At 38.5% G+C, this 27,888-nt stretch overlaps 1 protein-coding gene across 2 annotated transcripts; it reads right to left on the minus strand.

Moving 5' to 3' along the window:
- Positions 1 to 13: 13 nt before the first annotated feature.
- Positions 14 to 27,888, minus strand: siah1 (siah E3 ubiquitin protein ligase 1). 2 transcript variants are annotated; one of them, XM_023352442.1, is made up of 5 exons: positions 27,722 to 27,888; positions 9,736 to 9,792; positions 2,752 to 2,933; positions 1,515 to 1,811; positions 14 to 477 (listed from the first exon to the last, which is right to left on the minus strand). In XM_023352442.1, the coding sequence occupies exons 2-5, from the start codon at positions 9,743 to 9,745 to the stop codon at positions 106 to 108; spliced, it is 861 nt and encodes a 286-aa protein (XP_023208210.1). In that variant the 5' UTR covers positions 9,746 to 9,792; positions 27,722 to 27,888; the 3' UTR covers positions 14 to 105. The 2 variants fall into 2 exon arrangements, with proteins under 2 accessions (XP_023208210.1, XP_023208203.1); XM_023352435.1 differs by lacking the exon at positions 27,722 to 27,888 and adding an exon at positions 14,060 to 14,901.

Genomic DNA, 27,888 nt, shown 5'->3' on the forward strand with positions numbered 1-27,888 from the left:
CGGGGGTGTAGCAGAGAGAGGGAGGGGCCTGGGCTCCTGACTGATCGGGCCCCCGTTGCCCCCCCCCGGCAAACTTGCACTCCGACGCTCGCCTGCGTAACGTTCTCAGCACATGGAGATGGTGACGTTGATGCCCAGGTTTCCGTTCTCGGCGAACAGCTGCGCGATCGACGTGTCGAACACCAGGCAGTCGCTGTTCATGATGGCGGTGGCGATGCCCTCGTGGATGGAGCGGGGCGTGGCCTCCCAGGTGAGCCGGCGCCGGTGGCCGTTCAGCTCCAGCCGGTAGGCGAAGTTCTCGGCCTGCTTGCGCGTCCCGATGAGCTGCACGATAGCGAAGAACTGCTGGTGGCCGTCGTACTTCTCCTGCTTCTCCAGGACCAGCATGAAGTGGAAGCCAAAGCAGGACTGCATCATGACCCAGTCCACCGCGCCCGGGAGGTTGATGTCCGTCGCCAGAAACACGATGTCCTCGCCCTGCAGCGACACGAGAACCATCAGAATCCTCACAAAATGTCAACGCCACACAGTCAGCTCAGTCCTGCTGCTGCTGCACTGTTACATCTATTCCAGGTAGTTTATCTTGTTGTCCAGCAGAGGGCGCTCTGAACTGTTGGTGTGAGATAAAACATCCAGAAAACATCTTGCCGGCTCAGATTTTATTCAGAACAAACTATTCAGAGGTAGTTAATAAAATACATTCAACTCAACATTCAAAATATAAAAGTATTTAGAGAGAAAAATCTAAAACCTATATTTTCAGGTCAGGAGAGGAAAAAATTTCCTCTTTTATCAAAAAGGACAGATGTCCCAATCTGATTGGTTCCTGTCATTCGGCTTGTTAAAGGCTCTCTGCTCTGATTGGATCCTGACATTCCGCTCGTTAAAGGCTCTCTGCTCTGATTGGATCCTGACATTCCGCTCGTTAAAGGCTCTCTGCTCTGATTGGTTCCTGACATTCAGCTCGTTAAAGGCTCTCTGCTCTGATTGGTTCCTGACATTCAGCTCGTTAAAGGCTCTCTGCTCTGATTGGTTCCTGTCATTCGGCTTGTTAAAGGCTCACTGCTCTGATTGGTTCCTGACATTCAGCTCGTTAAAGGCTCTCTGCTCTGATTGGTTCCTGACATTCAGCTCGTTAAAGGCTCTCTGCTCTGATTGGTTCCTGATATGCAACTCGCTAAAGGCTCTCTGCTCTGATTGGTTCCTGATATGCAACTCGTTAAAGGCTCTCTGCTCTGATTGGTTCCTGACATTCAGCTCGTTAAAAGCTCTCTGCTCTGATTGGTTCCTGACATTCAGCTCATTAAAACATCCCGGCTGATGCTTCAGACTGTGTGGCTGAAAATACCAGAAACACCCTCATTATGGTGAAACACGGTGGTGGCAGCATCATGACTTCACTCAGGTGAGATTTTTTTTGCTGATCTTGCACAAAAACTCAAAGTTATGTCAAAATGTGGAAGAGCTTAGCAGGTCCGAATTGTTTTGTTTAGTTTCAGTGGTGCGGTTCTGACCTGCAGCGTGGTGATGGACTTGTGCTGATGCATCAGGTGCGGCATGACGGCGTCCAGCGACCCCTGCCACTTGCAGGAGGCGCCGGGACAGGGGCAGGAGTACGGTCGGAACTCGCACAGCTCCTCGTGCTCCGTCTTGTCGGTGTGCGGCAGCGTGACCTCGCAGCCCGACGACGCGTACTTGCAGGGGAACAGGACGGAGTTGGCCACCTTCTCCATGGCCAGGTTCCTGATGGAGCCCAGCGGGCCCCTGCAGGTGGGACAGCAGGTGAGCTTGGGCCGGCAGTTGGAACACACCTGGAGAAAATACGGGACGATGTTTTCAGTCCGAGGTCAGAGGAATAAATGGACCCCAGTCAGCTGGAGCCAAGGTTAAAATGAGACGTTCTCTCATTATAGGCTGAACAAATTCAGCTGCACAATAAATTATTCCAGAAATTATTGCGATAAACAATAATATTGTCATTTTGAGACGATTTTCAACAATGAAAGGCATATTAATGCAAGTACATACACTCAAAGACAATAAACCTTTAATTTCTAAAGAATATTCAACACTGGAGCTGGAAAACATTTTAAATATCCAAAATAAAAAACAAAACGACAATAATTTAAGTGAATTATGAAGCCTCTGTAAGCAAAGCTGCATTTCAACAAATATTAACCATTCAGCTTAGACAGAGGAAACAGGCAAAGGCGGCAGCTGGGACTGTTATAAAAAATGAAATTAAATTGTGGCATCTCTCCAACAATTGTTGTTTGACTGGAAATCATCTACAGTAGGTCATTTTAATTTATCATTTGATTAAGGGCTGCACCGATTGCAGTTTTACCAATCTCTTAAAAGCCTAACTTACCGATTCTGATTTTGGCTGATGCCAGTTTTTTGTCTGAAAAGTTGCTTGATGCATCAAGAAAGTTGCTAAATTGGCAACAATGTGGTGACTATTGTTAACTGTAAATGTGCAGACATGACCTGACCGGCCGGTTTGTCAGTCAAACCTCTCACAGGGGAAAAGAAAAGCACAGTTTTTGATTTTTAGACCTTTGCCAAGATTGATAACATCGGTGGATGAGATCGGCTTCACATGTCAAAATCGGCCAGTCACCGATCTCCCAAAATTATCGGCACCGATAAATCGCTGCACCCCTAATTTGATTAATTGATTTATTGCTTATTGTGAACGTGTACATTTTTGGTGATTTTAGCTTTTTAAACCTGAGCTGAGGGACGTACCAGGTGTCCGGACTGACACTGCAGGATGGGGGGCAGCACATAGTCGAAGCAGACGGGACACTCGAACAGGCTGGCCAGGTCGCTGTTGGAGGCGGTGGTGCCTGACAGGGTGGGCACGCGCTGAGACGGCGGGCACTTGGAGGTTCCTGTGGGCAGCGCGGTGGCGGTCTGGCGACTCATTTCTGACGATGATGACACACAGAGAGCAGAGGAAATAAAAACCTTTACGTCCTGCAGTTTAACTTTAACTTGAATAAAACCACAGAGCGTTTTTTTTTTTATTGCAGCTCCACGGCACAGAGAGAAAAACAACAACAAATGGGTGTGTGCATACAAATACGTTTTCTTTTCTTTGTCTATTCATTATTTAAACAATAAAAATATAAAAAGAGACAAGTTAGAAATCAGGTTACCAAACTAAGCTTTCTATTGTTCCTGCTCCAAATTATTTTCTCAGTCTAAAAGCTCTTATTACCACAAAATGTGTTAAACATCAATATAGATAAAATTAGGCCTCCCTGAATTATGCTTCCTATTTTATAGAACAATTCTTATTGTTTAAAATGTATTTAATTATTTCCATTTGGCTGGAATAAACAATAATAATAATGAAATAAAACCGTAATAAAACGGAAAAATTCTGTAAATAAAATTAATAAAACAGTAGTAAAATAATACTAACATTTTATTTGAATTTCTAATTATTTTTAGCTAAAACTTATTCTCATTGTTTAAAATTGTTATTTCCATTTGGGTGGAGGAGTAAGCAGTAATAAATAATTAAATTAATTAAATAAAAATAGTACATAAAAGAGTAAGAACATAGAAGATAAAAATGAAAAAAATGAGAAATATAAATAAAACATCATTAAATAGTTTATTTGGATTTCTATTATTATTTATTATCTATTATGATTTAATTAAACGAAATAATTTTTAGTGTCGTTCATTTTATTATCTATTATTTTGTCATGAATCATCTCGATTAAAACTAATTAGTTGTGAGTTAGTGTCAGAAAAACACAAATAACTGATATCCTTAAATATCAGAATATATCATATAAGAGCTGCTGATGTAAACTATTTACACAGTTTGTGAAATAACTACTGCTGATCACGTTACTTTGTGTTTGAAAGCCAAAAATGAAATGTAGCTGCTAGCTTTTCATGCTAATGATGGATAACAACAACAACACTCGACTTGGATAATTATCATTCTCAGCTCCAACTTACAAAATGAATCGAAAGCAGAATAAAAACTTGACCAGTTTGCATGCTTTGGACAAAAAAACCATCTCCGAACTGCAAAATGGGAGGAAGATCAGCTTTCCCACCCATTTTACCACCTGACGCGCTCTGTTCTCGTTTCCAGCCCTAATGATGTGCAGGAGTCAGACAGTGGAGAAGTGATGGCATCGTGCGTGGGAGGAGAAGAGATTCAGGTGGGGAGACGGAGGAACAATATGTACACAGCAGCTGAGGAAAGCTGTTAAATATTTAATTCTGCACATGGATTAACCAACAGCAGCAGCTTCTGAGCGCTGATCTTTGGTTTGTAGGAGCTGCAGGATTTATAAGAGCATAAGAATTAAGAAATATCCATTTATTTTTGTTGTAATTTAGAAACCTTCGACATAATTGTACAACAAGAAATAGTGACGACAATGGCCAGCACAACACAAACAGCTGGTAGGTGTGCAGACGGGGATGCAGATGTGCAGGTTGTTAGCAGCTGCAGAGGAAGAAAATGCCTCTAAACATCTGCCATGACGGAGCTGCAGCCTTAGCAGCTATTATTAGCTGCTCTTAACATGCTAACAGCAGAAAATACCAAATTAGTTCAGGACATTCAGAGAGGCCTGGGTGCACGAAGCCTGCAGCGGCGACGCAAGCAGCCAGACGCAGGCAGAGCAACACAACATGTACTCAAGTAAGAGCAGAACTACTTCAGCATGTTTTTACTCTAGCCATCCAAGAAATTATTCAAGACTCAAAGAGCATTTTATAAAAAGTCTACTCAAGTACTGAGTAACTGATCAAATTAACAATCATTTACCAAAATATTAACTTAGGTGGAAATGTTGATATTTTAAGGATGAAAATTACAACAATTCATACAAGTAACAAAAAATAAAATCAGGCAAAAGAAAATTTTCCAAATCAGTTTCTTTTAATAAAAAAAGTTATGAAACTTTATCAGAAACTGCAGGTTTGTTTCTGTGTCTGGTGGATTTTTGGTTAAAACATGTTCGATTTTCATACAGTGGTTAGAAAATTCAGAAATTTTACTCAAGAATAGAGATACTTTATAATAAAATTACTCAAGCAAAACTCCTAAAAGTACCTTCTCAAAAAAAGATACTGAAGTAAATGTAATTGCATAAATCTACGTAGTTTTTACCCAACTCAACGCAACTCCAGTTTCTGTGCTGACCGTATTTTCATCATCCAAAGGATTATAAAGTTTACTTACTAAAAAGACAATTTTTACTGGGATTTTAGCAGAAGCTGATCAGGAAATTATTTTTATTTTGTCTTTATTTACACTGGTAGCTCTGCTGTTCAAGAGAAGTCAGGCAGATGAGCTGAAACTGTTGCCTTAGCAACCGTTAGCTCTAAGGATGTAGCAATATGCAAATTTGGGCCGATATCAATAGCCAATATTAATGCTGCTGTTACGGCCCATAACTGATTTTATATGTAGTTCTGTGTCCAAACTTTGGCCAAAACTGTTAAGCTGAGAGAATTTTTTTTTTTAAATTAAAACTGAAAAGATTTACTCATTTAAGGCATTTGTGGTTTTTATCTCCTCAAAAAATAATTTACTAAAATAAGACAATATTTTAATAAAGCCAGGTGGATATACATTTTGCAGAAAAGGGAGCTTTTTTTTTTACATTTGGCAACAAAACTTGGGCAGCGCTTGCTGGTTTTAGTCATGTGTAATCAATGAACGCAGAAACCTTGTTTAAAAAAAGAAAAAAATTATTTCTCTTGTACCTAAATGAATGTTTAAGAAGATTTTATTCATCGAGTTAATCACAGATTTGCTCCTTTCTGTGCCAAAGCAACCGCACCTCCTGCAGAGCAGGATTGTGGAGCAGGAAGCAGAGAAGCAATGACAGCAGTGCAGTCGTTTGTTCATGCTGTTGAAACAGTGGGAGATATATATATAATATTGGAAAATATCAGTTATCGGTATTGGTGTATTAATTAGAACCAGTTCTCATGAAGGAAACTGCAGAAAATAACAGCTGAGAGCTTCAGGAGCGTCATGCTGAGAGGATTAGCGGCGGAGAAGAACAATTCAGGACACAGGAGAGCCAGGGAAGCTTCAGGAGTCGTTTACTCCAAACTGGAATTAGGAACGTAAACGATATGTAGAAATGTCGACGATGATGATGATGTAATATGACTTTTCATAATGTAAACCGTAGGCCTGTCATATAGGACAATAAGTTGTCCCCCAAATGAATTGGATGATATTGATGTTTTGACACCATTTTCAACTAATACAATAATTATGGCATAATAGTGCAAACTCACTTCCTCAAAGACTAACAAGAATTTTGTTCAAAATTAAGACACTAAAAACAATAAGTAAAAAGGAAAATGAACCACACACAACCAGATTTTACCACCTTTTTGCCTTTTAAGATGTTTTTGCTTCATTAAGCACCAATATTTACTGAGTGTGTAACAGGCACAGAAAGCCTGAATGCATTGTACTTAAACAATAAGTAAACAGGTACTGCAGTCCATGCTGTTTGTGATAAATCGTGATGTATTGTGCGAGTATAAAACAGGTTTGTGATGTCACCAGCACAGAGCAAAGAACGGCAGAAAAAACAAAGAGACAGCAACAAACTGGTGCAAAGTTATTTTCTGACGGATTATTCTCCAAGTCTTATGGGAAACCTTCCAGTTAAACCTGCTCTTATTGTTCATGTGTGGTTGTTTCCCTGTCAGGGTAGTGCCGTCTTCACGGTGGAGATGAACTAAAAGTGAGATCAAAACGACCCAACAATGACTTCCTCCACTGATCCAGGAACAGACTGGAGATGGTGTGTAGATTTTTCTGCATGTTCCTGTCTAACGACCAAAGTGACAAAGTGGCTCAAAGACCAGAGAACATTGAGATTATTTTAACTGTGAAGGTGAAACCATTGTGGCTTTTACCCGGAAAACCAGAACAGTGGTTCTGCTCAGGTCTAGGCCGGTCATGATAAATTCTGCTGGACGATACATTAGTTATTCTGATAAACGATAATATTGTTGTTTGGAGACCATTTTCAGGTAATATAATGGTAATGACACAATAATAATGCAGGAACACATTCTCAAAGATCAATAAACCTTAAATTCTAATGAACATTTAACACTGGAACTTTCAAATATCCAAAATAAATTAACAAAATAACTAAAATTAATTATGAAGTCTGTATAAACAAAATTCTCCTTCAAAAAAGGCTTAATTGAGACCAAATCACCAGACTGAAGACGTTTATCATCCACTTTTGGTAGAAACAGAGAAAGATGCTAATAAATGCCTGTGGAAATTTTTGAGCTTGTTTTAATGTGTCATGCAATTAACTGATCTATTGCTTATTGCGACAGGTTTAACAGACTGATGGGCTTTGAGGACACAAAAAAAAGCTTACGACATATCTGGAATAATTATTTCAACATTTCAGATCCCAGAAGCTGTGAAAGCTGCTTTTCTGCATGTCGGACGACGACAAGCTGCTACGTGTCCGTCAGGCGGATAAACATAGCACGGCTGTTTGAGCCGGCACATGTGGTGCCAGCAAGGTGCCGAGATTAAAGCAGCGCAGGCCGCAGTTTCTTTTGTTGTTAGCAGGGAGGCTTCACCTCTCACAGTTTACGGTTTCCGCAGCTCCTGGGCAACTCTGCTCACAGTGCGGACTCCAAAAAATACCAGCTTCTCATTGGTTTGTAACATTAAAACGCGCAGAAAACTGGACTCAAAACATAGGTCCACATTTTCCTGACTCTTTACTTTTACACAACGCCACACCATTCTCTTTGGGTTTTATAATCTCAGGCGTTACATCTAAACATCAGCCGAGGGCATTAAGCACAGCTAGGATCCAACCAATTAAAGTATTATTAAATGGCATTTGAAATATAATATCCTTCTTGATATTTCACGCCTAAATAGTCATTTGCCGGTCTGATGGCAACTGCAATATTGTGCACAACAAATCAGCATTGACATCAGTATTGGACTTTTTTTTTTCTTTCTCTCCCCTCCAGGGCGTCTTTTGTGGGCTCTAGTGTCCCTTATATGAAAATAGGCTGACAGGAAAGGGAGAGGGGGGAAGATATATGCAGCAAATATTGTCGGGTCCAGGAGTTGAACCCGCGACGGCCGCATCGAGGACTCAAGGCCTCCAAACATGGGTCGCGCTAACCACTACGCCACCATGGCACGCCGTATCGGACATTTTTTAACACTTTGTATCGTCCTGATAAGCAAGACCGGGCCGATGGCATCAGTCGTTGTTTATTTAAATCTTGTTGTTGTTTGTGTTAAAATATAGGAGGGGCGGGAATCTTTTTCGATCCAAAATGATTACTCCTGGTGATTTCAGCTTTAATCTATCTTTGTGAAAAAGATCCTTTTGATCTACTCCAGTTTGTTTTGCAAGGCAAATGCAGGCTTTAACTTTTCTTTTTGGCGCCGGGTCGTCTTGGCCATGTTCTTTTTCTGTTCTAAATTATATCATTTTTGGTTTAATTTCTTCACAATTATTTCTTCTGTTCTCAAAGTGAATTTGCAACCTTGTCCATTTGTTGCTATATTTGGTCATTTCTGCTCAAAAGAATATTATTGCATTTACATCTTTAATTGTTAGATAGTCTTTTATTGTCACACTGGAAGTCTGATAAAAAAATCCCTGTGGATTAAAGACATTATGCTTTTTTAAAGCTTGAGAAAATTAAATACACTTTATGAGGATGTGCACAAAGGTTTTACAAAAAGCGGCAATGTTTTATTTCCTCCTTTTCAAACTTGGAGGTTTTGCCCAACTGAAGGTGTAATTGGGTGCATGGGAGTAAATATCTGATGTATTATTTGTTTTTTGGTTGAATTTGGTGAGCTGACATGTGAAGGGGGTTGGGTTTGTTCTCTAGTTTTATTTTTTATTTAACATTTCTTTTTCTTTTGCCAAAAAAGCAACAAAAGGGGCTGAAACTGGTGCATTGTATTTTTTTTGATGGGCTATTTTGTCAGGATTATATTAAGTGTATATGTATAACAAGAATTGTACAATGCAATTTGTTTGGGTCTAATAAAAATATTTATTTTTTCACATTTGTTAAATTTTAAATATTATTCCATGCCAAGATGGAATTACTCCCTCCGTTTTGCTTTAACGAAGCGACCACACAGACGGCCTCCTCCATGGACGACGGCGTTGCAATTTACATCTAAAAGTCTTTTAACGATTAAACAATCATTGCAATTATTCAGTGAAGAATAGTAACTAAAAAATAAACCAAAATAAGTCCAAATGTTTTCCTTAGCGGACACAGGGTCGGTTGAATCTCTGTTTCATTTTTCTAGTTTCCTCTGTTTTGGTGCTTTCGTTTCAGTACCGGCTGCGCACTGGAACATCAGTTACAAAATGGAGGAACACAGACAGTGGATTCGTTTTATTTCTTTAAATTAATTTTGGGACTCTTTAAATCAGTTCTGCATTGTAGTAAGTGAGAATCAGGATTCTTATGTGAATCTATCTTTTGGAACACAATTAAAATATATTATCTGTAAGTATTGGCCATGACAGCGATTTTAATATCAGTCCCAACTTTCATATCAGTGCAGTTCTACAGAGAGAGTGATGGAAATATCCAGATCAGTGTCAAAAAACATTGTAAATAAATAAATTGAGCCAATTTATGTCTCCAAACATAAACAGCAGTGATGATTCAGCATTTTTGTTTCCATGCACTCACCTTCGTCCATAAGATTTCCAAAGGCGGCTTTCTTCTGATCTTGAAATGTGGGGACCTCTGAAAAGACAAAAATAAATAAAATAGTCAAAAAACTGACAAACAATTAAACAGGTATTTAAGTAATGAAAGACTCAAAAAGCAACATGGAGGTCAACAAATAAAACTGTAGGGATGTCATGGCTACTCAAAAGTAATCCGTGAAAATAATAATCCATCCACAACATTTAATCCTGACAAACTGAAATAATACATACAGTTGATGTACATGTTTAATATGCAAGGTGCAGTCTCCATTGCTACATTTTAAAGGCGTTTTAATAAAAACTATGACTGCAGTTAATTATTTTAGTAATAGATTATTCTAATGACTAATCCGATAACTTTAGCATATTCTACAATTATTTTGCTCAACTTCTTAAGCTTTTTTATATAAAGCATAAAAACAAAATACATAAAAATGTGAAAAAACTATTTCCTGCTTTAAATAAGAAAACCAACATTGCATTGCCTAAAGTACAATAACAGAGCAAACCTTTAGTTAATCTGAACCAGGTGAGAATAAAATCGTAACTATAGTTTTACTATAAAGTAAACTATATGTGTGTTTTGGCTAAAACTTATGGACAGATGTTTTTTTTTTTATCTTAAATGTAAAAATGTATATTTATTTTAATTGCTACTCTGAATGTGTTTTAGTTTTAGCAATTTGTCATTTCTGGGTCCTTATACTCTAACGATTAATTACTACATTTGTTGATTATTTCAATAATCAATTATTAACGATTAATATCTAGTCCTGCCACTGTTAATTTATCAACAATTATTTTTAATCATCTACACAGCCAATTTTCCTATAAAAATGTGGATATATTTTATATTTATTGCATGAAACAGAAATGTAAACAAGTACTTAAGACACTTTAAAGTAGGAAATTACCCAGGAGTATAACGTGGCAAAAATATGCAAAATAAATCTTTTTTATATTGTTTATTTTGAAAAAAGGACTGAATATTCAGTTTATTTTAAATGTAAAATAAGATAAAATTGGAAACTAGCAAAAACAGACATATATCAAGTTATCAGTGTAACAGAAAAATAAACAGTTTCTATTAGGGCTGAAATGATTAAGCAGCAGAGCCGTTTCTGGGCTGCTGAGGGGAAGTCCATTGATTACCAGCGTCTTCCTCTCAGGTGGGATCAGATTGTTTTTTATGGCTGCTGTCTCCACCGTGCCCACAGGCTGGCAGATATCAGGAAGAACCCGTCCATTTGGCCCATTTAAGCATACTGAAGAATGCTCAATAAATGCATTTAGGGCTCTTACCTGCTGCTAATGTAGCGCATATCGCAGAGAAACTGCATAATCACTGGTCCTGCTGAGCTGGCTGCTGCTGCTGTTCATTCATATTTAATAGTGCAAATACAGCTACTGTCTTATCCTGAAACTGGGGTCCCTGCAGATTCAGGATCAGAATATTCTGATTCTCTTTGGAGCCCAGTTAAACCAGAGAGTGGTATGTTAACATAATAAGAACTCCTCTGGGAGGGAGCATGTTTAACATCTTTTTCTATCACCTAAGAAAATTTAGACAGAACAAAAACAGCAAAAGAAACAAGAAATGTGACTAGCAAAACATGTTAGGCACATTTTTGCTAGCCGGATATTTATAAAAAACAAATATCTCCATCATATTGCTTATAAAAAAATATACAGTAATCAATCAATCAATATCAGAATTTTTTTTATCCACATGAACCTGCAAAATTCAGCCTGTTGTCCTTTTAAACATGCCAGACCCAAAGGGGGCAGTGTAGCGCAAAGATAAAACCTGTCTCAGCCAATCGGATTGCTTCAAAATAACTTCCTATTGGCACAAAGAGGTTTATTTGTATGGATATAGGTTAAACTTCTTTCAAATAAAGTAATAAAAACATTGGGAATAATGATTGGGAATAATCAATATTATTCCCAATGTTGATTGGGAATAATGTCAAAACAAGTATATGGATATTTTGCCACATTCCTTGTTTCAGACCGTTTTTATAAGTAGTACACATGCATGTATACACATGCAAACACAAATCTTTCTGCAGCAGGACTTACAAGTGGTTGGTCATGTGACAGAAACTGTGTTAATGTTGACCATATAATTGCAAAATTTGACAACTAGGAAATAAATTTGTTCGATTTACAAAGAAAAACTAATTTGAATTTTTTGATCAAATGTTTGTCGCTGGGATGAGGTGTTTTTTTTATACCGTATTTAAATTGTTTTGTTTTGCAAAACTGCAATGGAAACACTTTACGTATCACACGAGTCAAATGATCAACCACCAGCTGTTACTACTGGCAGAAACGCCAAAGAAGACAACAACCGGAAGTGGTACAAGGATGATGGCGCAGCAAGTTTTTAATGACTTCTTGTAAACAAACTTATTGATGTCTGATTTTAATTGCTTTTCTTATTTAATGGAAAAACATCAACTGCAAAATTGTGTTTCTCAACATTAGTGGAATGTCAACAAAGTTTTGTGCCCATTTGTAATGGAAACGCAGAAACTGATTAATAACAATATTGTGGCAATGCCAGCAGTGTGATCATATTTTTCATAGTAGAAATGTGGAGTATGTTTATAAAATAATGGTAAATATTGGTTATTAGACACAACACAATATTGATAGACATCGCTTCTTTCTAGATTATATTTCCTACAGTTCAGAAAACAAACAATTGTGCTCCAACACCTGAGATGTAGTTTCTGTTTCCTACAGATCACTGAAGTGATAAAAGTTCAAAGACTTATTTTTTTAGATTAATTCAGATATCATCACATTATTAAAGACAGAGAAATGAGAAAAATGTAGATCAGGGGTCCCCAAAGTCGGTCCTCGAGGGCCGGCATCCTGCATGTTTTAGTTCTCTCCCTGGTTTAACGCACCTGGATCAAATGATGGCTCGTTAGAAGGCCTACAAAGAACACTGACATGCTGAAAAGATTGTTGGTACCACCAGGGAGAGAACTAAAACGTGCAGGATGCCGGCCCTTGAGGACCGACTTTGGGCACCCCTGATGTAGATCTATTGGAACTGATATCAATGTTTACCCAAATTACCTCTGTCACATGACGTGATTTTATTGAAACCTTAATCTAAACAAAGTAGTTCCAGTTCTTCAGTTACTCCAGAGTGGATAAATGTTTTTTTTAAATATGTGTGATGTTCCAATTATAAGATGAATCATGTAAAAAAAAAACAATTAGGCATTATTAAGGCTGGGCAATAAATCAATTTTATAAATTAACTGAATTATCTGTATCTGAAGATTAAATTTGGGGAAAATCTGGATTTTTAAAATTAATTTAAATTAAATTGCTATCAAAAGTATTAAAAACTGCAAAAGAATAAAAGCCCATTTCAGACTTTTCCAGACTGTGGGAACCATATTAAAGCTGCGGTAGGTAGCTTCAATCAAAAATATATTGTTTTTTACATATTTGTTGTGACACTATGGTTTGAGACAGTTAATCTGAAAACACTGAGCTTTTCTTCCTTATCCCTGTGCTTGAAACAACCAATCACAGCCAGGACGAGGGCCGTAGCGCTGTCAATCATCCTCCATGTGGTGCTGAAATATCTGATTGATGTCGTTATCTGAATTGACTGAATGTGGAAGCTCTGGAGACAATAATGCAAAAGAGGATTCTTCACAAAAATCAAGGAAATTATGGACAACCCTGATCATCAGAATGTCAGTGTCTTCAGTCAGAGGTTTCAAGAAATTCACTGTAATACGGACTGCTACAGGAGCTCTTTCCTGCCAACAGCTATCAATGTCTATAATAACTCTGAAGACTTTGAATTGATATGAGTTACAACATTTAATTTCCCTTTTAGTATCAATAAAGTATTTTTGAATTATGCCGTTTTTGCTAAAAATTATAAAAGTTGATGCAATTACTGTTTATTATGACAGCAGAATGGATGAAGGCAGAAGATGGACTGAGCTGGATGGACGGGGGAGTTCGACACAAACATGTCGTTCTTTGTTCCGAACTCGTGGCCCACTTTCTCCCAAACATCAGACTGTGTTCACGCGCACACAGAAACATAATGTACGCCGCTTAAAGGGCCCTCTGTTCTCACCCACAGTCAGAACACATCCCGGCTCTCCGCACACAGTCCGAATTCATGAAGCCGTCACAAACACAGAGAGCAGGAAATCGCCGCTCCGCACCCCACCTCAAGCTGCACAGCTGCGAAAACACGGCGGCTCGCTCTGCGAAACGCGCGCGCACGCGCCGGCGTTTTCACGCTCGTTCACCTTTAGCGGAGTGGACGTTCCTCACGGCTACGCATGGGAAGAGTCTAAAGAAGGAATTCCAGGGTGGAGAATGCAGAGCGACGCTTGGATTGGATTTCACCACAGACATTCATGCAGCCCCCCTGTGCCACAGTACTCGGGCCTTTTTCACAGAAACCATTACACACTGCCGCTGCTGCCCCAAACACAGGCTCATATTTCTTACTCCCACTCCCCAAGTATAGGAAGCTTGCGACGGTCCAGGGAATGTTGGAGTAAAACAAAGACGGTGTCCATGCAACGGAAACGGGATCCGTAGCAGCCAGAGAAATACAAAAAAACACCAGGGGAGGGAGAAGAAAATCAAAGTAAAAAGTTACAAAGGTCTTGTATGTTGATTGGATCGTTTCTGGAAACAGCAGCTGATGAGTGGAGCTAAATGGGAAAAGGACTTTGATACAAAGTCACATATTTAAAAACTTTCAATAGACAACTCATTATGGCAATTATCCATGTCCAACTTCCACCGTCTTCTCCTCAGGAACTATTCCACAGATTTTTATCTTCCAAAAAATAACACAAAACAACAGAGTGAAACAATCCTGGTTTGAGAGAAAGAAGGAAAAGTCAGGAGTAGATTCCTGGTTTTTATCCCGACGCTGATCTTTTTGTCCCCTGTGGTGAGTTAGGTGCCCCTGCAGCTGCCTGCTTGTGTGTGAGAGCTAAAGTAAGCTGGCATCCAATGTCAGTCCGAACGGAGCATGCTCACTGGCGTCCTTCCCTGTCCCGCCGTTTACAACTCGTCACCCAAACAGAGACGACTCCAAACCTCCAACTGATTCCTGCTCCACGTCTTATTGGCTCCCCCTCCTCTCCTTCCTGAGCACTTCCTTCCACGGTTATGTCAGCTTAAATCCTGCATATTTTCCCCTTTCTCCCGACTTTCTCCCTCTCTCCCCCCTCCCTTCGCCCAATGCTGGTTGTGCAAGTGTCAGATTTCAGTCTTCGTCTCGCTGCAGGCTCTACCACCAGCTGCCCTCCCTGACACCATGCTTCACTTTCTCGCTGCTTTTCCTTTCTGTCCAGATCGCTTCTCTTTCTGCCTTTTGCCACGGTAACTGGCTCAGATGGGAAATGACGTATCCTCACAACAACTAAAAAACAAAACAAAACTCCTTTGGGATTTTGTTAAAAGGCATTTGCGCATGTTACTTTCTGGGAATTTCAACACAAGCTCGTTCCTGCGCACAGAACTGAACCAAGCCAACCAGAACCAGCAAACTAAAATGAAACAAACCACAATCAGCTCCAGACTAAGCAGAAGGCAGAAAAAAATCTCTATTTTCTCAAAGATAGTTTTAAAAAAAGAGAAATCTCTCTCTTAATTTACGCGACCAGGATTTTGATGTAGGGCTGAAAAGATGATTAATGAAACAATTATTGAAATAAGTGCCAACTAATTTAGTAATTGTTCATCGTTAACTGAGGAATGCTGACAAAATATATTTGCTGAAAGAACACACTAAGAACAGTAATTAAGCCAAACTACTAAAAAACTATTTTGCAATTAAAGAGGCAGTGTTATGCGTTTTCCAGCCACATAGTACCTTTTTATAGGATAATCAAGCTTCATGTTAGCTTCAATTGTTATAAAAATTGCTGTACTAAATATGACTTAAAAGAACTTTGACTTGAAATTGGGCCTTTGTCTCTTTAAGAAACTCAAACTTCTGGAAGTCATCACAACTTGGCTCCTTTTTTTTCAAACATGCAGAAAAGAATCAAAGCAACTCTTCAGGCAGGTTTTTGATGAGGGAATAACATTATAATGTTATTTTACATATTACTGCCCCTTTAACAGAAATTTAACAAGAATTATAATTTTCTGTAATTCAACTCACAGAAGGGATGATGGAACTAAAAGCCAATTTTTTAAAGTATTTCCGCTCATTTTTAATTTTCTTTTTGGAAGAAAAAAATTTTAAATCCAAAAAGTTGATCAAGTATGACACAAAAAAATAAATAAATAAAATACATCTTTTAAAAAATCACAGATTTTATTTTTAAGCCATACTGCCCAGCCCTGGCGTTAAGTCGTCATAATTTCTGATCCGAGCTGCAAGATTTGCTTTGCAACCCGTTCCATTACAGCTGGTCACATTATGACCAGACAGCAGCAGAAAAACGTGGACACAAAGAGACCCCGCTGCGTCCCACATGCCAACTGTGAGCTGTAAAGCAGCAGCCGTGGTGAAACTGGCCCCTGCCCGAAGTGTGTCATTAAAGGGGCAGGCCGAGGGGAAACAACAATGAGCCATCTGGACCAGGCGGCAGTTCATCAGCAGTGACCCAAACACTTCATCACCTCCAGCCAGGAAGTTTAGAAAGAGGAAGAGGGGACAAAGACGTGTCATTTACATTTTAAACATCTTTAACCTGTCACTCTGATGAAAACATCCGTGAGCTGTTGCTTCAGAAAGAGAAACTCCAAACCCGACGAGTCGAGACGCGGCGGGGTGAGCCGCGTAAAACACGAGCTCGCATTTCCATATGAAACGACGCCTGATGTCCCTTTCATTTTCAGGCCTCACGCTGGGATGCAAGCAGCCGGCGAAAGCCAGAAAATCGCTTTGATTACATCAAACATCCGTAAGCAATGAAGATATCACAGGAATACCTGACAGGTCAGATCTAATCTGCACATCTGATAAAAAATTTTAAAAAACAACAAATCCTTCAAGTGCTGCAGAGCAAAATAAATCAACACCTCTAATGTAAACATTTCACTTCTTACTTTACATGCTCTGATTCTTTAAATGTAAGCAGTTGCAAAAAAATGTTAGATCAACGCAAACATACCTAAAGGTGAAATTAATCCCTCCTCACAATAAATCAATTAATCACATGATAAATTAAAACTAACTCAATAATTTCCATTTGCATGATTTATTATTTTTCTGTTATTTCTACCAAAATCTGGATGATAAAAGTCTTTGGTCTCAACTAGCCCCGTTTTTAAGGACAATTTAGTTTTTATCTGTTGTCCTGTTTGTTTATTTTGGATATTTAAAATGTCCTCCAGTTCCAGTGTTAAATGTCCATTGGTCTTTGAGAGTGTGTTCTTGCATTATTATGTCATTACCATTATACTACTTGTTAGTTTTACTATCTTCTCCACCATTTGTTCAATGAGAGTATCAATATAAATCAATAAATAAGGAAATATGATTAAATGCCGTTAGTTTGTGCAGTTTAGTGATACTTATCACACTTCTTTATGTGACTGGTGTCCTTAAAAATGCATATTGTTACCTTCCTAAAATAATGGCCTAAGTCATTTTTAGCCCAAAGCAATAGTGGCAAAAAAAATTTTTATTTTATTCCTAAAATAATAAAATAATTGGGTCATTATTTTAGGAAGGCATCTGTGTTTGTTGGTCTATAATTGTTGTGTTATGCAGTAGCAGCCATAAGCTTGCTTGAAAAAGAAGACATGAATCGTTCTAATCGTCACTTTTGTCGTTGTCACAATAATACCACAAAATGTTGTGATATTTAAATGCATATCGAACCAAGTGTCTGCATGAAGATGAACCCAGTTCTGGTCACTGAATGTAGCCCAACAGCTGAAAATCTTGACATTCTTTTGTTAAGATTTCCTTCCTCAACTCTTCTTTTCTGGGAGAAAACATACACAAGATGGAGGCGGATCTGAATTGTGTTGCCGTTTCAGATTTACCCACCGCTACAAAGAGAAAACAAGTTTGTGCACTCGGAGTTCTGAGTGTTTTCCTCATCTGAACGTTGCAACCTGTAGTTGATCTTTTAATTTGCACAAGCATGCAGCGCCGTCGCTGAGGATCAAATCTCCATTTCTGCACGTCATGGATGGCAGGTGTACTGAAAGGGAAGATGCTGACGGTAAAGACACTTCAGCATCTGAGTCTGCATTGCCTTTTAAAGACAAATTGCAAGCAGCACCGTCATCGGGCAAGAGGCAGGGTTCACTCTTAATGGGTCACCAATCCATCATAGGTCAACACACACAGGACAATTTACAGACACCAACTAACCCAGCAGTCAGGTGTTTGGGCAAGACTACACTTTTAGGATCAAACTGGATTTGGATGAGAGTAAAAATCGATAATCTAAGGGGATTTTTGCATCTGACAGTCCAGTAGATTTGGCTCAATTGTGGACCAGAATTGCAACATTTGTTACATTTTCTGCTGCTGCAGTTTGTTTTCACACTGACCTGTGTCAAACGATCAAAAGCCCTGTTCCCCTCCTCGCCTGTGGGGGCGCTGCACAAAGAACCACTGAAGGAAACAACACGAAACCTCAGAAGACATGAGCGCAACTTCTTTCTTCACAAAATGTAAACAAAAATAGAGTGGTGTCACATTGTAGTGGTTGTAGGATTTCTTTTTTGTCTTTGTTCTTCCTCTTGTATTGTTTGTTTTGGTTCCATTTACCCAGAATGCCTTGCGCTACAGTTCGCTTTCTGCTTTTGGAGCATCTCTGGTCTGTCCAGCATTCACAACCGATTTCACTTCAATCAAACCAAGGCCAATGCTTTTAGGCGGACCAGAGTTCACTTTTCTGGTCCATATTCACACCTCTCCCAAATAAACCAGATTTTATAGACAAATTCAATTAAAGCGAACTAAAGAGAGCTGGTGTAAACGCACCCTAAATCAGCATCAGCAGGGTACCAAATTCAGCTCCTAAAGTAAACATAAAGGATTTTCTCCTGCATTCGGGGAGTGTTGGTGTTTTTATTCTGCTTTCCGATCTCATCCACAGGAGGAAAAACTAATAGCAACGCCTCTAGACAGTTCATTACCATGGTGGCGTAATATGAAGTAGGAAGAGCAGAGCAAAGGCGAGACAATCCCCGACCCATGCACAGAAAAAAGCCTCACTCCATCAATACTGTAATAAAACAAACAAAAGATGTGAACCATACACACATTCACAAAGAGAGATCTAAAAGTGACCAAAAAATAAATAAAAGTCACTTTGGGATCAGCAGCAGAGCTTTGAGAATCTGTTTGCTCTCTAAGCAAACATCTATACAATGAGACGGATTAAAAACTAAAATATAAAATTTCTCAAAAACAGAAAACTACAACCAGAAACCAGAAGTTGTTTGGTAAATATCGCAAACCAGTTCCAAGGTGTTCCAGTTCCAAAATTCTGCTAAAGAAGCTCTTAAATAACCAAATTTGTCGCAAAAGTGTAAAAGCAGGCGAGAAGAAAGTTCCAAATTACTATTCAAATTGAATTTAAGTGTCATAAAGATTAAATTTTTTGTTCTGCTATTAAATTCATAGATGGTATTGTGTGTCAGGGCTCTTTGAATCATTATAATTAATTTCAGAGAGCTGGGTTGATTAGTTTGTTTGGTGAGCTCAATTAAAGGAAATCTACTGAAGAAGGATGTTCCACATTATTAAGCAGGCCACAGGTTTCAAGCAATATGGAAAAGAGAAAGGATCTCTGCTGACGAAAATCATCAAATAGTGTAGTGTCGTATGACAAGGTATGAAATTAGATATTTAACGAAAACTGAAGCGTTATCGTACTGTGAAGAGATTTATGGCTGGTTCAGAACAAAGATGGTTTGTGCAGATAAAGGCAGAATGAGGAAGGTTTCTGTTAGACAAATTCATCGGATTAAGAGAGCAGCTGTAAAAATGTCCTTACAAAGCAGCAAACAGCTATTTGAAGCTGCTGGAGCCTCTGGAACCTCAAGGTGGAGGATCCTCCAGAGGCTTGTGGTGCATGAAGCTACTATTGGGCCACTAACCAGAGCTCACAAGCAGAACCGGTCACAGTGGGCCCAGCCGGACATGAAGATTCATTTTCAAACAGACTTGTTCACTGATGACTGCTGTGCAACCCTGGATGGTCCAGATGGACGCAGTAGTGGATTGGTGGTAGATGGTCACCACATCCCAACTCGGCTGTGACGTCAGCAAGGAGGTGGTGGAGTCATGCTGTGGGCCGAAATCATGGGGAGAGAGAGAGAGAGAGCTGGTCGGCCCCTTCAGAGTCCCTGAAGGTGTGAAAATGACCTCAGCAAAGTATACGGACTTTCTGACTGATCACTTTCTTCCATGGTTCAAAAAGAAGAGCTTCTGTAGCAAAATCATCTTCATGCATGACAATGCACCATCTCATCCTGCAAGGAATACCACTGTGTCATTGGCTGCTATGGGCATAAAAGGGGAGAAACTCATGGTGTGGTCACCATCCTCCTCTGACCTCTGACCTCAACCCTATTGAGAACCTTTGGAGTTTAATCAAGCAGAAGATCTGAGGGTGGAATGCAGTTCATATCAAAGCAGCAGCTCTGGGAAGGTTTTCTGACATCCTGCAAAGAAATTCAAGCAGAAACTTTCCACAAACTCACAAGTTCAATGGATGCAAGAATTGTGCAGGTGATAACGAAGAAGGGCTCCTATGTTAATATGTAACTCGGTCTGTAAGATGTTTTTGATTGAAATAGCTTTTGATTTTAGTACATGTGACCATTTAATGCTGCACATTCAAAGAATGACCATTTGCAGTTCTTTATAATCCATAAAATGTTTAGAAAATCTGCTGTGCATAATAATTTGGAACAGTGCATTTTAAGTTATTTTTGAAAAAAATATTGTTCTCATGGGGAGCTTTGTTCAGTAAAACGTGATTTATACCGTAATTATACTGACCATCATTTGCATTGACCATTTAAGAAAATCTGAGAAAATATCACTTGCATAATCATTTGGAACACGATGTAGGGAAAGCCAACACACAATCCGACAGTTTTAATTGACATGGTAGATGGTTTTGAGATCAAAGAAGTTTCTATTCCCCTTACATCAAGGGCCGCCGCTGACAACAGATCTCAACCCAACAAGTACTAAACTTAACATAACTGAGCGGTGGAGTTCCTCACCACATTGCTTGGGATGTGTTGCCGCGTGCTTGCGCAGTGTGAAAGAAGAGATCTGATGCACACCCAGGCTGTGAAATGAGATAGAGGTGATCGGTTTTGGTGATCGTCAACAAGAGACTGATCAGTGAACACCGATCACACACTTTTTCCATGGAAATCAGCTGATTATGATCGGTGGCCGTTCGACTGGCACACCTCTATTTTTAACCAAACTAAATGTCAACATCTACCTGTGGCATGCAAAGTGTGTTATTCTATGCACAAATTGATGATATTTTGTATGAAAGTTTGGGGGGTTTTAGGGGGGAGCCAAAGGAAAATTTCCACCTTGTTGGATAATAAAGTTTTATTCCATCCTATCCAAAAATAATCATAAATATCCAAAATAAAGCACGGAAAAATAAAAAGAAATTACTCAATATTTGGATAAAAATTCAACAAACTTTACCTTTTAATTCTGATTACTTGAACACATCAGTGCACCAATTTATACACATACAGTCAGCAAAATGAAACAAATCACTTTTATCAGTGAATTCCTAGGACGACACAAGAGAAATAAGTTAACACACATTTTAAGGTTCAAAGATCAAAACTCAAACGGATCAACATTCCTGATCGTACCAAATAATTGACCTCAGACAGCAGCTCCTAACCTTCAACAGTTCACTGAAAGGACAAATACCAACCAGAGCGGCGGCAGTTCACTCCTCTGAGCAGCAGAAAGGTAAAACTCTCAGGAATGCAACAATGAGTGAAAATCCATTCAGGTTTCTGCTCACCGGTTCATACGATGCAGGAAACAAATGGGAGAGCTAAATAATTAACTGTAAATCAAGACTGATAACACCAAAATGAAAAGGAAGTCCTTCTGTTAATTTAAACTAATAACATGAAAATTCACATCCCTGGTCTGATCGAGTCAGACTGAAGTCTGGTTTTCTTCAGAATCACAGATTAAGTCTCACAGCTTATCCTGCATCTGAGCATCAGCTGGAAATATTCGACCAAACTCAAGAGTTAAAGTTCAGCACTCTAAATTCACTCAAAAGTTCCAGGAAATCAGCTAATTATTACGTCTGAACCTGGAAAAAACTAGAGATGCAACAATCTAATATCAATAACCGTATCAGCTCCAATATTGGAAAAAAAACAACTATTCAGTGTAATTCTACGCTTTGTGCTCTGCGACTTCATGCTTTATTTATTTCACATTATGTTTGAAATTCCTAACTTCACTTTCTGAGCCACTTGAACGAAGGTTTGTTGCAATTTATTTTTACATGTTTGACCAAAGTACTCAACCTATTGTTTTAGTTTCTGTATTTATACTACATTGGCTTTTATTTTCCTAATTGTACTGACTGAACAAACTAAAGTTGTTTTTATATGTTTGACCAAACTTGTAAAGCTATTGGTGTATTTAAGTGTGCTGATGCAAATGTGCAATTCAGCATATTTATGTCTGCATTTAAAATTTTTTTAAATCAATTCAGCAATGTTTTTCTGTATTGAATTGGATGATACTAAACCTCCGATATCTGTATCAGTATCAAAAGTGAAAAAAGTAGATTGGTGCTTAAACAGACCATGGTTCCTGTATTTCTATTAAACTATTAGATATTTACAAAACATTACAAAGCAGAAGTTTGATATTTGATTTGTGCTAGCGCTAAATTAGCACTGGTACTTTCTGGCAGTTGCCCAATAAACCGGTTCTTTCTGAGCTCGGACTTTGAGTCGGACCAGAGGATGAACAACTTTGGACTTATTGAGGACAAAACAAATCCAGATCTTATAATCACCATGTTTAAATCTACACACTTAGCTTCAGATTAATCTGTCTACCTTAAGACCAAAATAACAAGCTCATCATGAAGAATGAGACATGAACTCACTGTTGGTCATCCCGCCGCAGTTTAGTTTGATATTGACCATCATGGTGTTTAAGTAGGTCAACAAGCCACAAAAAGCTCCTCAAACTGCTCATATATTTCCCTGAATTCCTGAATGCCATTTATGTTTTGGTTCTGAAATATTGACTTTTAATTTCAATCTGGATGTTGTGGTAAACTGTCATTTACCAAAGCCAATTTGATCAGAGATCAGCTGATCTGATTGGCCCAAACTACAGCTGCTTATTTTTTAAAACAGCATTAATAAATCAGAACAGCTGAAATATAAAATGAAAAAACTAATTAATAAATAAATAAATTTGACCACTACTTGCTGGGAGACCACTTCAATGGAAACAGTTTTAGGTCTCCACTAGGGTCTGTTTAGGGTTTTCTGCAATCAGAGAGCCAGGATGTGGGTATAACATTTAAACCTGACATTAAAAAGTTATTAAGATATAATCTAAAACGGATTAAAAAAGAACACATAACTAAAGATCCAACAATACAGAACTATGAACAAACATACTCAAAAATAGCTTACATATACATAAAAACACCATAAAACGAAATTAGTGCATTGTTGCATTTGGGGAGAAGCCATTTTTGAGTATATATTGTAAACATCACCATATGTATGTTTATATTCTATTTATATTGTACTGCAATTTTTTTGGAGAAGCTTTTTTACTTTAATCTCACTGTACTGAGTAAAATGACAATAAATTCAATTATCAAATCATTCAACAATACATAAAAATTAAAGAAATGAGTGAAATATTGATCTTAAATAATTTGTTTTTATCTGGCCTTTAAAAGAGATCACTAAAAGTACTTGCAGTGTCATGTAGCGCTAACCTGCTTATTAGCTGAGATTATGGTGATCAATAGTCAAACCAACTCCTGACTGTTCATTAATCCAGGTTTATGGTTCCAGAGTTGGTGCTTTACCAATGTAAACAGAAAGAGCTTGAACTTTGATTTAATTTTTTTTTTTTTAAATACACAAAAAGAAAAAAAGAAACTCAAGTTCTTGCAGGTTTGGCATCTGTTGTCCAAACTCTCAGAGATAGAAGCTGGTACTACATTTACTGATGAGGAAGAGAGAGTCAAGGAAGGCAATTCACAGTAAAAAACAGATTTAAAACCAAGTTCCAGGTCTGAATGTACCTTTCTGTGAGCCTTGCCCATATTTATGATGTTTTAGCTCAGTTTAACCCCAGAATACACACTTTGAAGTTCAGCCATGCAGGAGGCGATAATGCAGCGGCTTCCACAAAGTCCATTTAGAAGAGAAGAAGAAAAGAACAAATGAAGTGATTTCTCACCAGGTACTCATTGTGGCTTTGAGTCCTAGATAAAAAGATCAAAATGAGAAACAGCACAATCTGTCCACTCATAGATGGCGTGTCACAACAGCAGCGCACACTAACTTTTCTTGGAGCATGAGTTGAGCACTTAGTTACATTTTACAAGCAAGCCTGTCATGATAACAATGAATTGCGACAATTTTAGAAATTAAGATGCTATTTTAGGCCAAAGTGAAGACTTTTGTTATCCAATTTTTGGTAGAACAAGAGAAAACAGAAAAACAATAAATCATGGAAATGGAAATTATTGAGCTTCATTTAGTTTATTAGGCGACTAATTTGTTTATTGTGACAGGCATTGTAAAAATTAGCAAAAATTAGCAAGTTTTGACGATACATTGTTCCAGATATTATTGCGATAAACAATAATATTGTGTTTTGAGCCCATTTTCAAGTAATATAATGATAATGGAATAAGAACACATTGTCAAAGATCACAAAATGTAAAATTTCAGTGGTTTAACACTGGAACTGGAAGACATTAATAAAACTTAATCATGTGATTAAACCGATTTATTGCGACATGACTAGTAAAAATGATCAAAAGTTAGCTATAAATGTAGTTTCTCTGCGTGAACCCTGCCACACAGGCCGAGCTTCAAGTCTGCAGTTACACAGCATGTCAAACGTCTTGGCTGCAGTTCTGCACACCAACCAACTCTGGACAGAACTGATCCCCGAGAGGATTACTCAAATCCCAGCGTCAAACGTTGCCTACTGCCTTACGACCAGGACTGCCATCAGCCCAAAATATGCCTAATGATGGATGCCGACGTGAAACCTCAGGCCACAACAAAAAACCAACAGCTGGGCCTTGATTGCTCCAGAAACCGGACTGCACCTGGACTCAGGAAACCATGGAGCACCTCTCACTTTCTCCATCTTTTGGGTTTTTATGTAGGAAAACTTCACAGAAACTATAAGAGAGAAGAGTGGAAGGCAGATCACTTCACACACAAAAACATTATATTACCAAACAGGATTAGGTTTTAATGTCACTGCCATGGTATAATGATTGAGATCATTTCCAGTATTCCACATTAACTGAATCCAATGGGAATTAAAACTGGAAGAGATGAAAACTACTTTTCTGCTTGTTGTGTTGGCTTAATAAGACTCTGCACAGAACAGATTTGGCTTTCAAAAGCTCATTAGGTTTTAAAGAGGATCAATAGTTTATTGATTCGTGATGTTAGCAGCCTACAACAATGCATTTTGGTGCAAATCCAATAACTATTCCTCAAAGTTGTTTGGCCTTTAGTTTTAATCTGTAGGTTAATGTCAGATTGTGGAAAACTGATCTTAATCATCGTCTATTGAAATGGTTTTTCAGATATTATGAATCCAAAACAATTTGCGATTAATTTGTCAAATGACTAAACAAGAATGTTTAGAAAGAATCTGAGCAGGTTTGTTGTATTGTTGTTTTTTAATGGTTGATGAGTCAGTTGGAGCAGCAGAGCAGATAAAGAGCTACAGATGAAAGCAGGTTAATTGCAACTACAAGCATACTGTCGATATTTTAGTTATACTGGGGATGTTTAAGTCTGCTGGGAAAATTATTGTATAGTTTCTGCCTGGAATTACACAGAAAGTGTTTTTTGTTGGGTTTTTTTTTGGATAAAACATAAAAAAGACCTTTATCCTGATGCATCTAAACACCTGCTTTGCACACAGTAAAATATGTATAGGTATTAAAAATATATCACCTTAAAGTTGTCGGTCTGTAATATATAGCACACTTTGACGTGATTTTAACAATTTTTCTGTAAAAAAAAACAACCTAAAAACTAGGGATGTACCGATCCAGTTTTTCACTTCCAGTACCGATATCTGAGGTTTGGTATCAGCCGTTACAGATCCGATAAAGAAAAGCATCACTAAATTGACTTTAAACGTTTTTTTTACAGACATAAACATGCTGAATTCTACATTTATTTGATAACTCTCAACACTTAAATACACCAATAGCCTCACAATCTTTTTCAAACTTGTAAAAACAACTTTAATTTGTTCAGTCAGTCCAATTAAAAATATAACGGCCAATGTAAAATGAATAATAAAGAAATTGACAAAAACAATAGGTTGACTACTGTGATCAAACGTGTAAAAAATAAACTGAAACTAAAATTTCTAATGGTTCAGAAAGTGCAACTAGAAATTTTAAATATAATGTAAAATATCTAATAAAGTATGACATCACTCAGAGCACAAAGCATAGAATTAGACTGAATAGATCTGCCTTTATGGACTGGACACATTGTCACCAACATCTGATCAAGAGGTTTTTTCAATACCGACACTGGTACAGATATTAATATTAGATTGGTGCATCTCTGCTAAAAAGTAACAGCTCTGCTTTGGGGGGCTGAAACAGCTAATCAGATTAATCAATTATTTAAATAATCTTCAAATAATTTAGCAATCAAACAACTGCTAACTGGAGCTTGTAGACTAAAAAAGACCATTTCCTGCAAGAACAATAAGATTACAGAAGATACTAAACCAAAACTGTACAAACATATACATACTGTCAAATTTCCCAATCTTGGAATGAATAAAGAACTTATATTTTCATCGTCACATGACCAAATAAATACCAAACTCTCTCTCTCTCCAGAATTACATAAAACAGCAACAATATGGAAATACCTGCACAAGAATGAAGCAGAAAAAAAATGCTTTATTCAAACTGTTGTGTTGGAAAACTAAAAAAGTACGCAAAGACGAACTAAACTAGCTTTTAAAATGCTGGATAAAATATGTTGAGGATGCTCAGATGCAACTGGGAAGAAACTGTTCCCATACCAGTATCGTGGTACGGGTTCCTCAGACCGGTTGTTCTTGTTCATCATAGTCCCTTTAAACCCAAACACCACGCCAACTTTTTTGATTTTCTGCTCACAGCCAAAAGCATCTCCATCTACAGGTGCTTGATACGTGAACCTGATCCTAGTGATGCAGGAGAAGCTGCAGACCCACGCAGTCACCGTGGATCTCAGTGCACCCACAACGATCACCGTGGATTGGATGAACGTAACTCAACGCCTTCTCCACAGTAAAACCAGTTAAGTATTAGAGAAAAGCTTTAAGCCCACACCCCGACCAGTTTCTGCAGACCTGAGCGGCCCGGTTTGTCGGTGCTCTCGCCGTTACAGACAGCAGAGGCCTCCGTCGTGCCGTAAACCCGGATCAGATTAGCCGTTAGCTCTTAGCTCAATCCGTACCAGACAAAAAAGAAAATAACCGGGTGCAATTTCAACAACCTTCCAGTCAATGTTAACACCAGCGGATCTTTTGTAAATGCTTGTCACCCGAGTGCAGACCGCAAACAGTGCCGTTTTAAAGGGATAACCAGTCCTCCTGTTAGCACGGAGCTAATGGCTGAAGCTAACGTCTGCTGTTGTTTTCACCGAAGGAGGTTGCTCTGAAAAACCCGGTGCTGATCTCGCTAAAATCCCCTGCTCACCTTTGAAAGGCGGCTGCTTCAGCTCACAGCGGATCACTGAGCGGGTGAACGGCGAGGAGACGGAGCCAGGGTCCCTGTTTGTCGTCTTTCCTCCGTCTACTCGGTGAACACATCGGAGCTCCGACCCAGACAGACTCCAGGCGCTTAGTAGCAGCCGGGGCGCGCGC

This window comes from Xiphophorus maculatus, chromosome 2, assembly GCF_002775205.1.
Source record: "Xiphophorus maculatus strain JP 163 A chromosome 2, X_maculatus-5.0-male, whole genome shotgun sequence".
In the NCBI taxonomy this organism is placed as follows: domain Eukaryota; kingdom Metazoa; phylum Chordata; class Actinopteri; order Cyprinodontiformes; family Poeciliidae; genus Xiphophorus; species Xiphophorus maculatus.